The following is a 12,791-nucleotide window of genomic DNA, read 5'->3' on the forward strand; positions in this document are numbered from 1 at the left end:
TATAACATTTTAATAAGCAGATGAATTGATTGTTTAAAATAAATGATTAATTTCAGTACAATAGCATTGGCCTAATTCGACCCCCTCCTGGAGTTGCTGTTAGAAGGCATCATCAACGACATGTTGCATCTGCAGAAAACTAGTTTGAGTTGTTTTTCCGGGATGATTTTCCATGATATTTCTTAGATATATGTGGTTTCCCAAACATGAAGCTATACATCCAGCAGTTAGTTTAGCTAGTTTAAAGGAACAGTTCATGTTTATACAACTGACAAGACAACAAGGTAAGAAAGTCCTTTATTAATGTTGTTTCAGCACGAGAAATAAGGCTCTGCACTCTCATGGTAAACACACGTTATTCTTTATTGAATTTTTAGCAAATTAGACCAAAAATAAATGTTTTTTACAGCACCTGTCTGTCTGTCTGTCTGTCTGTCTGTCTGTCTGTCTGTCTGTCTGTCTGTCTGTCTGTCTGTCTGTCTGTCTGTCTGTCTGTCTGTCTGTCTGTCTGTCTCTCTGTCTGTCTCTAGGAGAGAGGGAGGAAGAGGCGCGAGAGAGGGAAGATGAGGAGAAGAGAGAGAAGAGAGGGAGGAGAATGAGAGTAGAGAGAAGCAGTAGAGATAAGCGAGAGAGAGATAGAGCAGAGAGAGAGGAGCAGAGAGAGAGAGAGAGCGAGAGAGAGTCGAGAGAGATGCGACAGCTAGCAGCGAGAGCGAGAGATGATGAGAGAGGCTCTCTCTCTCTCTCTCTCTATCTACTATCTCTCTCTCTCTCTCTCTCTCTCTCATACCTCTCTCTCTCTCTCCTACTCTGATCTCTCTCTCTCCTCTCTCTCTCTCTCTCTCTATCTATCTATCTAACACACAAGTGCTGGATGTGGAGCATCTCAGGTCTCTCCTCATCGTCCTCCCATCGATGCTGCAGTGTCCACGTGGCCTCTCAGTGTCCAAGGCGTCTAAGTTCAGTGTCGTCCCCCCCCCCCCACTGAGGTATTATCAGCCCAGGAGTGGAACTCCCCTTACTCTTACTCTCCCTTCTCTTTTGTTTGCTCAGCTATCTGCTGTGTCTCTCCAAATTTGTGGACAATCCTGCCCTCTTCTCCGCCTTACCCTGGCCCGAAATCATGGCGTACATGTCGTACCTGAACTCCCGGTTCATGATGTGGTAGATCAGAGGGTTGAGCATGGTGTGGGACTTTGCAAGCATGGCGGGGATTAAGCTGACTAAAGGAGAGAAGGCGGACCTGGGGCTGCTGGGTTCACTCGGGGAGGCGATGGAGGCTGAATTCATCTCCACGCCGCTCCACCTGCTCTCAGGGTTGTAGTAAATGTGTCTGTAATATTCTGTAGCTGTCCAGTTGAGCAGCGAGGGGATGTCCAGGGTCTTAAGGGGATTCGCAGAGCTCGACTCCTGGTCCTCACTGGGAATGAGTGCAGAGATCAGAGAAATGGTGGCGTACGGCATCCAGGCTATGAGGAAGGAGGCACACACCACCGCCGCCATCTGAAAAACACACACAGATTCATTTGAGAACATGTTATAATATCCAGCAATAATAAAAGGTAAATTAAAACAATTTTGTATTTTTTTAAGTGTGTAATTTTGTTGATGTGCCTAAGTGCGTAGATAGGTAGGTAGGTAGATACTTTATGTATCCCAAGTTAAGGAATTGTTTTGTCAGAGCAGCATTTTCCCAGTGAATGTACAATAATAAAAAAAAGAATAAAATACAAATAAAATAAACCTTAAAATGTAAAAACAATATATTCTCAGTAGAAAATACATATATTCAGAAGAGGATATACTGCACACTATAACAATATATAGAATAAATAAGAATACTCTCTAATATACCAATCTGCTAACAGAAATATTTAAGCATAGTGCACAGTAGCTTTTAATTAAAAGTGAAAGGAAAATATATCATATTGAAAAATATTTAGTGGTTTACCTTTGCAAGTCTCAGGTCTTTGCCACTGTGAGAGACGGAGGCGGACGGTATAGATGCCAGCGTGCGATTGGATCTGTAAACCTGGAAACAGACGCAGTTACTCAAATGTATTTAAAAAAACCTTGAAATTTCAATTTCAACAGGATACCAACACACATCACAAACAACTGTGACAGAGCAAATTACAACTATAAAGACAAACATAGATACAGCAACATACAGAAAACAAACATTTGAATTTGACAATTTGAATGGACTTCTTGCAAAGACCCATCCACTTTGCCCTTTTAGACTTTAGGGTATATACTTGGCGTGTATTGTGTGTGAACTACTGTATGTTGTGCTGTGTATGGTGAGAGTTGTTTCCTATGCCCAATTTCCATTTTATGTATTGTAATCTGAAACAGTAATTTGGCTGCCCCCCCTGCAGTTACTTACAGAAACCCCTAGGGGTCACACACTCCCTATTAGAGCCCCAGGGGTCCTATGAAAAAACAACTTTAATGATGAACACTAAGAGGCTCTATGAAGCTCATATTCCCTCTGGAGACCTGCGTTGTAACAGCTCTTTACAGGTCTGTGTAAAGCAAAAATAAACCTGTTATCTGAATTTGTTTCACCACTAAAAATGTGTAGTTAACCCCTGGATAAACTTGAATAATAGTTATACAATCGTAAAGAATATAGCAATGTGGTTTCAAAACCGTGAAACAAAAGCAGTATTATTTGCTCTAAAAATGCTGGCGGAGATACTTAAAACTACCACAAACAAAAATGACAGCTCATTAATCTTAAAGCTTTTTAAGGCCCCGGGCGTCTCGGTCAATGGACTTTTTATGTTTGGTTTATTTGGGAATCCCCTGTTGTGTCCCAGAGGATGTTGGGGTCATATATTTATATCTCCGCCTTAAAACTAACACGAGGTGGTGCCAGAGTTCCTATGTTCACATTCTTCATACACAGTGGTGCAGGAATGAGTCCTAAAACCCAGAAATTAGTTATCATGTTTCCACTCCAGGTTCCCTTTTTTGGTTAGAAGCATGAAATAATGTCTGTGATTAAGAAAAGCTTAACAAATTATTTGGTTTCACAGTCTGTGCATGCTTGTTGGTAGCATCACTTTTGTATACACAGCTTGAGTGAAAAGCTCCAACAAAAATATATCCTCAATTAAGTCAAAGCCCAATCTAATGAGTATGCAGATTTAATAAGCGTTTGGAAGATAGGTAAAGTTTAGCCAGGCAGAGACACATAAAGACATAGGCAAAGAGAGGTGAAGAAATTGAGTCCTTAGCTCGGAAATAAGTGAGCATTTTAGCTCTTAAGTCCAAGTCAATGTTTTTTTTAAAGGTTAGATAAAATACATCAGTTAGTAAATACCCCAATGGTGAATGCTTGAAGCTACATATGGCGCGTTTCCACTACAGCGCGAAAAGGCCGTTCCTAACAAGTGACTAAATGAAACGACTAAACATCACACTGACTAAACCATAGACTGTATATATAAAGCACTAAACATTAGCCACCTTTAGCTTAGCAATGCTGACGTTAGCTGTTTTCCCTCTGGGGATTTCATTGACACTTAAAAAATCAATAAGTGGCATTAAAGGGGACCTATCATGCAAAATACACTTTTTGATGTCTTTTATACATAAATATGTGTCCCCGGTGTGTCAGGGAACTCAAGCAGTCAGAAAAATAAAACCCTCTCTCTTTTCCTCCATACCCAAATCTCTAAAAACGGGGCTACAACGGAGCTGATCCATATTTGCGGCCGATATGACGTAATATCGGCGGCGGACCCACAGCACTATCAGAAACAATGCCCGACTGTTTTGGACGTAATATGGTCGGTGTTTACATTAGCATCGCTAACACTCAGAGCTAACCTGTACTGGAGAGAGCATGTGTGTGAAGAAGCAGGAAATAAAAAGGAACTCACCTTGTGGTATAACCGGCAAAAGAGAAAGCCTTTGAGCTCCATACTGTTTCAGAAATAATCCTTGATCTAATAATCCTTGCATTTCATCACCGCAGCATTTTAGACAGTATCTGCCAGGTCCCGCATGAGCAGGCATAAGCTCCGCCCCCTCTTATTATATATTTTTTCAGTTAAAAAAAAAAAAAAAAGCTTTATTATTTTTTTTATTTTTTTGCCTTTATTTATACAGGTGAACATTTCATTGAGACACAGGGGGTCCTTCTCAGGTCGATTAAATGGAATCCTTGCGTCCCTCACTTGCGTCGTTTCCCTGCGTTTAGTCCCTCCCTCCAGGGAAGTATGGAGAGACGCAAGGAAACCACGAGAAGCAGGGAAATTAGTTTTAAGAGCAATGGGACGTCCTTTCCTCCGGAGCGTCACGTGAAGCGACGTCCGTTTGTGATGACGCCGCACAGCTGTTCGTCTGACAGCAGCTCTGTCCCCGTTATTTTCACAAACACCCCCGCGTCTGTTAGTACACATTTACTGACACAAACATTTGTATCATCTGTTGTAGACCCAAATACATTAAATAAAATAAGAACTCATTCTCAAAAAAGATAAACGCCATTCTTAAAATGTATAAACGAACAATAGTTGGATTAATATTGATTAGAGTGCACAATAGAAATAAAATAATTGAGAGAAGAAAAAGAGATATGTTATCTATCAAAACCCAGTTAGATTAACATTCATTGGATTGCACACTTTGTTTGTTTGTGTGGATATGTAGCACATTAACATTTTAAATAGCACTTAATGACTGACTGAATGGAAATGACAATAAATGAAAATGTAAAACGAAAAAGCGATCATGAAAATGTTTCCAATAAATGAATAAAATAATTTTTGACCACTTTGTTGTTCATATATATCACATATTTGTAACTGAATGATGCATTAATTGAAACAAAACACAGTATAAACTGAGGAGTGAGTCCCGTGAGTTTCATGTATTTTCTTCACTCCGCTGGGAAACTGCTCTCATGTCAAGAAGCATCAGATCAGTGCATGCGCTGCATCGTCCAATCAGTGAGCGATACACAGTAAGGGGGCGGGGCAAGTATCTGAGGATTTCACCGGAGGATGGTCTGGTGGTTCCTCGGTTATCGCTCCTCCATTATCGCTCCTCGCTCCTCGATCCTCGGTCCTCCGGCAGAAATAAGAGCCATGGGACGCTACTCAAGATGGCGCAGACAAATCAACTTCCGGTGATACCGAGGACCGAGGACCGAGGAAATGAAAATAGTCGACCTGAGAAGGACCCAGGGTCTCATTCTCAAGAGAGACCTGTTCATTCCCAGAATCAGCACTTTTGTAACAGGAAGTGAAATAGAGGGATATGAGGCATGGCTAGAATGGGTGATCTGTTTGGTTTTTTGACCTAAACACTTCATAGACATGTTTTTTATATATTTTTTATATATCTGAGACCTATGCTATTGCCTAAAAATAGCATGATAGGTGACCTTGAAAATGTGGATATTATCCTGCAGAACAAACAGGTTAGTATCAAGTGCAAATTAGTGTTTGTTACAGAGCTTATTTTCTGCAATACCCCACGAGAAAAATACATAATCTTTTGTGAAGAGAGCCCTCACCATGCTAACTTCTGGGTCGGCCTGCAAAAATACATCATCACTGCACCACGGGCAATTTTCCTCACCTTCCGCAGGATGATCACATATGAAGCGACGATAATGAGTGCAGGAAATCCAAAGCATAACATCATGATGAGGAAAATATAGATTCTGTCATATAGAGACGTCTCTATTCTCCACCTTGAAACAGAAACACAAGTTAGATCAGTTATTGCTAACATGTTTGTCTGCTAAAATGTTGGCTTTCTTGCCCTGTGCTCATCTTATAACCAATCACAATCAGAGCAGACTGGACTCTGGTTTCAGACAGAGGGTTTAAAGAGGTGCTGCAGCACAGGCAGTATGAGAAAGCTCAAAGAGCTTTTTGAACATTAAAGCATGGAAACGGTAGAGGCACAAAATACAGATATGAACCTGAGAATAAGCATAATATTTCCTCTTTAAATTACCAGTTTATTGTGCAGCTGGTCCCATAAGGCTCTGGTCCATAACTACCAAAGCCAAAAGCAGGCAAGACGGCCCAGAAACTCGTGTACACCCACAACAGCGCTAAGGACAGTAACACGTGGCGCCTCTCAATCCATTGACCTGCATGGCAAAGAAGCAAGAAACCACTTAATGAACTAAGTTGGACCATTAAAGGTCATGAGTGAGCCTAATGACAACTCAACGTCACTGCTTGACATTTCACTTTACTCATTTTTTTGAAGCTTTAGTGGATTTTAGTTGACCTTTAGGCAAGACAAGGCAAGTTTATTTATATCGCACCTTTCAGCACACGGCAATTCAAAGTGCTTTACAAATTAAAATAAAAGACATTTAAGAATAAATACAGCAGAAACACATTATAAAATGGCATTTAAAAAACAGGCATTAAAAAGCAAGGATAATAAATGAAACACAACAGATACAGAATACATGAATGAAAACCATACTGCAGTGTGGATATGAATAGCTCACTCAAATGCAGCGACAAAAAGATACGTTTTTAGTCTGGATTTAAAAGTATTAAGAGTTGCAGCGGACCTGTAGGGTCTAAATGACTTGAGTATACAGTATATTGTGTAAGTGAGGTTTGTTTAAGAGCCATTTTATTCCATTCTATTTATATGTAAGTACTGTTATATTTTACTATATTTTGTATTATTTTTTATTTATTTTCTAGTTCTCAATGTGTGCCTTTAATTGTTGTTTTACTTTTATGTATGCACCACGACATCAAGTCAAATTCCTCGTACGTGTCAACCTGGTAATAAACCTGTTTCTGATTCTGTGTGCTAATGGAGTAGAAGTTTAAAGCAGTATAAAATGAAAATACAAGTACCTTAAAGTTGTTCTAAAGTGTTAATATCTGAGACTTGCCGTATCTTAAGCAGCAGATCTTCAGGCAGCGGTCCAGAGAGATGAGGCAGGTGGTGAGCAGCGAGCCGATGCCGAACAGAAAACCCTGAATGCCGTACAAGAGGCAGCCGGTGTCGCCAAACACCCAGGCATGACTCCAGCTGAAAGAGACAGAAATCAACTCAATTTATTCACAGTCTTAAAATGGTAAACGGTAAATGGACTATATAGCGCTTTATCCATTCTTTACGACCCATCAAAGCGTTTTACATACCACATGTCATCATTCACCCTTTCAAACCTCATTCATAAAATTCATTTCTCAGTGGATGTCTGCTCACCACCTCAAACTCAACCTTGACAAGACTGAACTGCTTTTTCTTCCTGGAAAAGATTGTCCCACTCTTGACCTAACAATCAACATCGGCCCCTCTGTTGTTTCCCCGACTCAGACTGCAAGGAATCTGGGTGTGACCCTAGATAACAACCTGTCCTTCACTGCAAACATCGCTGCTACAACCCGCTGCTGCAGATACACTCTTTAAAACATCAGGAGGATACGTCCCCTCCTGACCCAGAAAGCGACGCAGCTTCTGGTCCAGGCTCTTGTCATCTCACGCCTAGACTACTGCAACTCCCTCCTGGCTGGTCTACCTGCATGTGCCATCCGACCACTGCAGCTCATCCAGAATGCAGCGGCTCGTCTGGTCTTCAACCTTCCTAAATGTTCCCACACCACACCGCTCCTCTGCTCCCTTCACTGGCTTCCAGTAACTGCTAGAATCCACTTCAAGACACTGGTACTTGCGTACCATGCTGTGAATGGTTCTGGCCCTTCCTACATCCAGGACATGGTTAAACCATACACCCCAGCACGTGCACTCCGCTCTGCATCAGCCAAACGGCTCGCTGCACCCGCACTGCGAGGGGGACCCAAGTTCCCATCAGCAAAAACACGTGGGTTTGCTATCCTGGCTCCAAAATGGTGGAATGAGCTCCCCATTGACATCAGGACAGCAGAAAGCTTACACATCTTCCGGCGCAGACTAAAAACTCATCTCTTTCGACTCCACTTCGAGCAATAAAATGACTATCAAAGCACTTATATACTAACAAAGGACTGGCTTATCTAAAGCCAGTTGAGTAGCACTTGAAATGTTTTGGCTCTATGAAACCTGATGTACTTATATGATTCAGTTTTCTTCAAGTTTGTATCTTCTTGGTCGAATGCACTTATTGTAAGTCGCTTTGGATAAAAGCGTCAGCTAAATGCAATGTAATGTAATGTAAAGAGCAATACGCTAACCTTTCACACACATTCACACAGCGTTGGCCATTGTGAGCAACTCAGGGTTCAGTATCTTGCCCAAGGATACATCGACATGTTGACTGCATTGGCTGGGATCGAACCAACAACCTTCTGGTTTTAAAGACGACCGCACCCCCTCACAGCCACAGTCGCCAACATACAAGCACAATCATGAGACACAATGGAGATATGTGAAACTATCCGAAGCTTAAGCATACGAGCCCAGACAAACATAAGAGACTAAACATAAAGCTTACAATATATATTATTATTACCACATTGAAGGGCTTTAGATTCATACTGGATCCTCCTCATATGCCTCTGACAAATGTCTAACTATAGAAGGCCGATAGTGCCATTAAACAACACTATTTCCGCACATCTATTTATGGAGTTTTAGTTTTAAACATGTGGAAATAATGGGGTTTAATGACACCGTTGGCTTTCCATAAACAGAAGATGGTCTTGGTTTTATTTGTATTAGTGGCACAGTCCTCGTTTGGGATGTGCTCTTAATACTGCTGTTTTAGTTTCACAGTGAGTCTCTGCATGTTTCAGTAGCATTTACACAGTCTTCGCATCATGAGTAAAAAAGCTATTAGCACATATTTTGGTTTAGCATAGGTGCTAACCCAAGACCAGCCAGGTGGACCCAGTTGTTTGCAGTTTTATACAGAACCGCTGATCTGTTTGTGAGATAATCAAAACCCAGTACACACACACTGGCCTCTTTCATTGTATCATCAATCTGGAGCTATGCCTGGCCACTGAGGAGTCGATCACAATGTTTTTCTGTACCTGGAAATGATGAAAAATGGCGCTCCCAAGAGGCTGAAGCCTAAATCGCAGAGAGCCAGGTTGATGATCATGAGCTCTGGAGGTCTGAGCTTCTTTCGTCTCCTGCAGAACATCAACAACGACATGCCGTTCCCCACCACTGATGTGACACCTGGAGAAAGAGTAGCAGTGGTTCAAGATTCAAAGGCTTTATTCTCATATGCAAAATAGCTACTTGCATTGAACATCTTGAGTCCCAGACATAGTTAAGACATAAAAAGAAGAAATTAAATAAAATCGTCCAATTCAATATTGCAAGAGACATAAGGGTGCAAATGAAATGCAGGATTTAGTGACGAAAAGGATTGGCTTCAAATCTGCTCTTTAAAATCCTACTCATACCTCACCCTGTGCATGGAGGTTTCTTGACGTGAGTAAGACCAACAGGCTTCAGAGTTGATCAATACACCAAGTCACCTGTATTCCTCTCTTGATCACACACATTCACAAATGTGCACTGATGCCAATCTCTCAAGCTGCTCTACAGAAAGCCAATAAGCCCAGACAAAAAACAAATGACCATCTCACTGAGCAGAGGAGAGCATCTGTAGCTCCATCAAAGGGTTGTGCAAAATCCAAATGTTATGGATTCAGAAGCAAAGACTATTTTAGTGAATTAATGTATCGATTCAGACGGCTTGAACTGTCTTTTTTAATAAGATTTGTTTACGATTCTGTCTTTTGTGTTGATTGCTGGAAGGAAAAACACTTCTCATATCCATTATAATTAAATTACACTCAGGCTCAAAGCACCCGAGATTTGCATTCTCTCTAATGTCTATGGGTTTATTGTCTCAATCATTCCTTTCAAGTGTTCTTCTTTACAGCATGTAGAATAGAATAGATCAGAAGCATTTATTATCATTATACAAGTACAACGAGAATAGTAAAGCTACTCCCTTTAAGGTGCCATCAAAACATTCAGAAAAGACAACATACAACAAAGACAAACAGCATTCATATATACATAAAATAACAAGAAAATAAATTGCAGGAAATAATTCACTATATATCATGATGTCCAATGTTTGAAATGGTTGAACCATACACTCTCGTTTTCATCCTGGCTCCGAAATGGTGGTTACTCAGTGGCGGACTGGCCATCGGGACGTTCGGGACGTTCGGGAGGTTGGCAATTTACTAGCGGTATTTACTTGCGGTACCGAGGTGGGCCGGCGGTACCGAAGTGGGCCGTTCGAGAGTCCCGGGCTGATTTGTTGTCCCAGTCCGCCCCTGTGGTTAATATGAATATTACTTTTACCCCTTAATAGATTCTATTCAATTCAGTCAAGATGTAGATAAACCAAACCCACTGTTTTAATCACACCCTCGACCTAGTTCTGACATAATGGTTTACTATAAATTAAGCATGTATTAGTCTGTCTACATAAATAATCCTGTTTCATCTCATCATTTCCTGATCACTTTTGAAGTCTTGGGCTACGTAAATAACATGTAAATGATTGGTTACTAACAAACCTGAGATTGTCATACTGATAAAAGTGTCCTCTGAAAATACAAATGCATTTGCTGAGGCAAGTTGAATCTTTCTTTCTCCTTTTTTGACGATTACTGCGCAGTGTGGCCCCGTCTGGAGGGACTGGTCTTAGGGGTTTTCTGTTTCTGTCTTATCATGTCATTGTGTATTTTGGTTAATTTTTTTCATTGCTATTACTGTAATGGTCTTTTTATGTTATTATCATTGTTTTGTAATTGTTATTATTTTTAATATGAGGCTGTGGCTCAGTGGATAGTGTGCTGGACTTCAAATCAGGGGATAGCATGTCGTTGTGTCCCTGGGCAAGACACTTCACCCCAAATTGCTCCTGTGGGGATTGTCCACAGTACTGAATGTATGTTAGTCGCTTTGGATAAAAGTGTACTCTGTATGTTCTCCTGTTATTGTGTTATGTGTGTGAAAAACCAATAAATAAAGTGTTAAAATAAAAAAATAAAAAGTGTCCACTGAGAGCTTGCTTACATGTGAAGGTGAGGAAGACAGCGATGAGGCTGTCAGTCCTCGGGGACAGCTGGGAGACGAACAGCGGGTGGACGGACGAGGGGACGAACCAGGAGCCCCTCTGGGAGACATTTCCTCCCATGATGCACCTCAGCGACCCCCTACAGCCTGCAGAGAGGAGAGCCAGTGACCACAGGAACACTGAGAGGAAATGTGAAATACTTTGACTGTCTGACAGGAAGGATTAGCAGCATGCTGAGGTAATGTTTGTCATGACGAGGCAGCACAGGCCTCAGTGTTCTGTTCTGGGTTTGGTTTTAGAAAGACATTTCTCTAAACTGCTTCTAATCTGCAGACAGAAATTACAGAAGAGCAGAACCTCATTTTAAACATCCATTTTAAGACAACAATGGGCGTTTTAAATCAGCATGGTGAGAGAGGGACAGTGATTTAGATATTATATATATATATATATATTCTTTATTTTGTTTTCTTATTGGCCCCGCAGTGCATTTTAACTCAAATAAAACAGATTGTCCTCTCCTCTACTTGAGTTCAATCACAATAAAATTGGTCCTGAGGTGTTTTTTCTCCCAATAGAGCATTATAAATGAATAAATAATAACAACGTGATGACAGTGGGTGTTTCTCAATGTCGAGGAAGGCTGCTCCAGAGCCACTATTTCAAGGATGCTACGTCATCGAGTCCCGCCGAAGGACTGTTCCAATGTCCAGGATGCTTGGAATTCTACCGAGGCCGGCGTCCTTCGTTGCGGGAAATTTCGAGGCTGCACATGTGTCCGCGGTCTTAAAATCCCCACAATGCTTTGCGCACGGACCAATTTCCAAATCTTTGGTGGAAATCACGCTCCATTTAAGGCGGGGCCTCGCATATGACGCACACCTGCTAGCCTATTCCACCATTCTTCATTTTCCGAGGCTAGGAAGGATTCTTGCCTCGCTTCTGAAGGACCTGACTTGGAGGGACATGTCCTACCAAGGAAGCGTCCTCGACATTGAGAAACACCCAGTTACACAGATGCATGTAAATGAATGCAGATGGAGCAGGTGATGGTGCATCATCTCGCCTACACTGGCATACTGGAAAAATCAGATAATTCAGATAATTATGCAGTTTTGTTTCAGGATACACACAAATAACAGTAGAGCAGAAGCTCAATTTAAAAGAAAAATTGTTTTTTAAAACAGGATTTTATATATTTTAGTTTAAAGTGGACCTATCATGCTATATTTAAATGATATATTGTAGGGCCATACCTATATAAGGTATATTTATACGTTTCTGTTTTCAAAATACCAAACAGATCATGATTTTAAGCCATGCCTCATTTCGCTCCATTTGCTCTTTCCAGCACTGTTTTCGCACGGGGCTGATTCTGTGAGCTGCAGCTGACCACGCCCCCCTGCAGGAGAGGGGAGCGTGCTCTGATCAAGTCAGAAGAGGGGGAGAAAAATAGATCTCCGTCTTCCGTGTTTTATTATAGCCTATTATTATATAGAGTCGTTATTCATTTGTTTTAAAGCTCAATAAATAACAAAGAAGACCTTTGACCGGCACTTTTCTAATTTTGTCCGGAAGATTTAAACTTTAACGGACATCTTGACCGGCGAAAGAAACTGAAACTGAAACTCTGCCGCACGGTCCCCTCGTTATTTGGAAGAGGCGGAGAGGTGGGTGTTTGTCATCTGCTGGTGGACTAACCGGAGAGAATTACAGTGCTTGCCTCGACGGGGAGGGATTGCATTGAATTAAAGCAGCGGGAGCAAACGCTTGCCTCGGAGAGGGAGAA

General features: G+C 41.3%; 1 protein-coding gene across 1 annotated transcript; it reads right to left on the reverse strand.

The window, feature by feature from the left end:
• Nucleotides 1-1,053: 1,053 nt before the first annotated feature.
• Nucleotides 1,054-11,122, reverse strand: opn9 (opsin 9). Its single transcript, XM_034145686.1, has 7 exons — nucleotides 11,002-11,122; nucleotides 8,982-9,132; nucleotides 6,896-7,035; nucleotides 5,983-6,121; nucleotides 5,599-5,713; nucleotides 1,952-2,032; nucleotides 1,054-1,503 (listed from the first exon to the last, which is right to left on the reverse strand). Exons 1-7 carry the CDS (start codon nucleotides 11,120-11,122, stop codon nucleotides 1,054-1,056), a joined length of 1,197 nt encoding a protein of 398 aa, XP_034001577.1.
• Between the last annotated feature and the right edge of the window lie 1,669 nt (nucleotides 11,123-12,791).

The sequence above is a fragment of the Trematomus bernacchii genome, unplaced genomic scaffold (assembly GCF_902827165.1).
Source record: "Trematomus bernacchii unplaced genomic scaffold, fTreBer1.1, whole genome shotgun sequence".
Taxonomy (NCBI): Eukaryota; Metazoa; Chordata; class Actinopteri; order Perciformes; family Nototheniidae; genus Trematomus; species Trematomus bernacchii.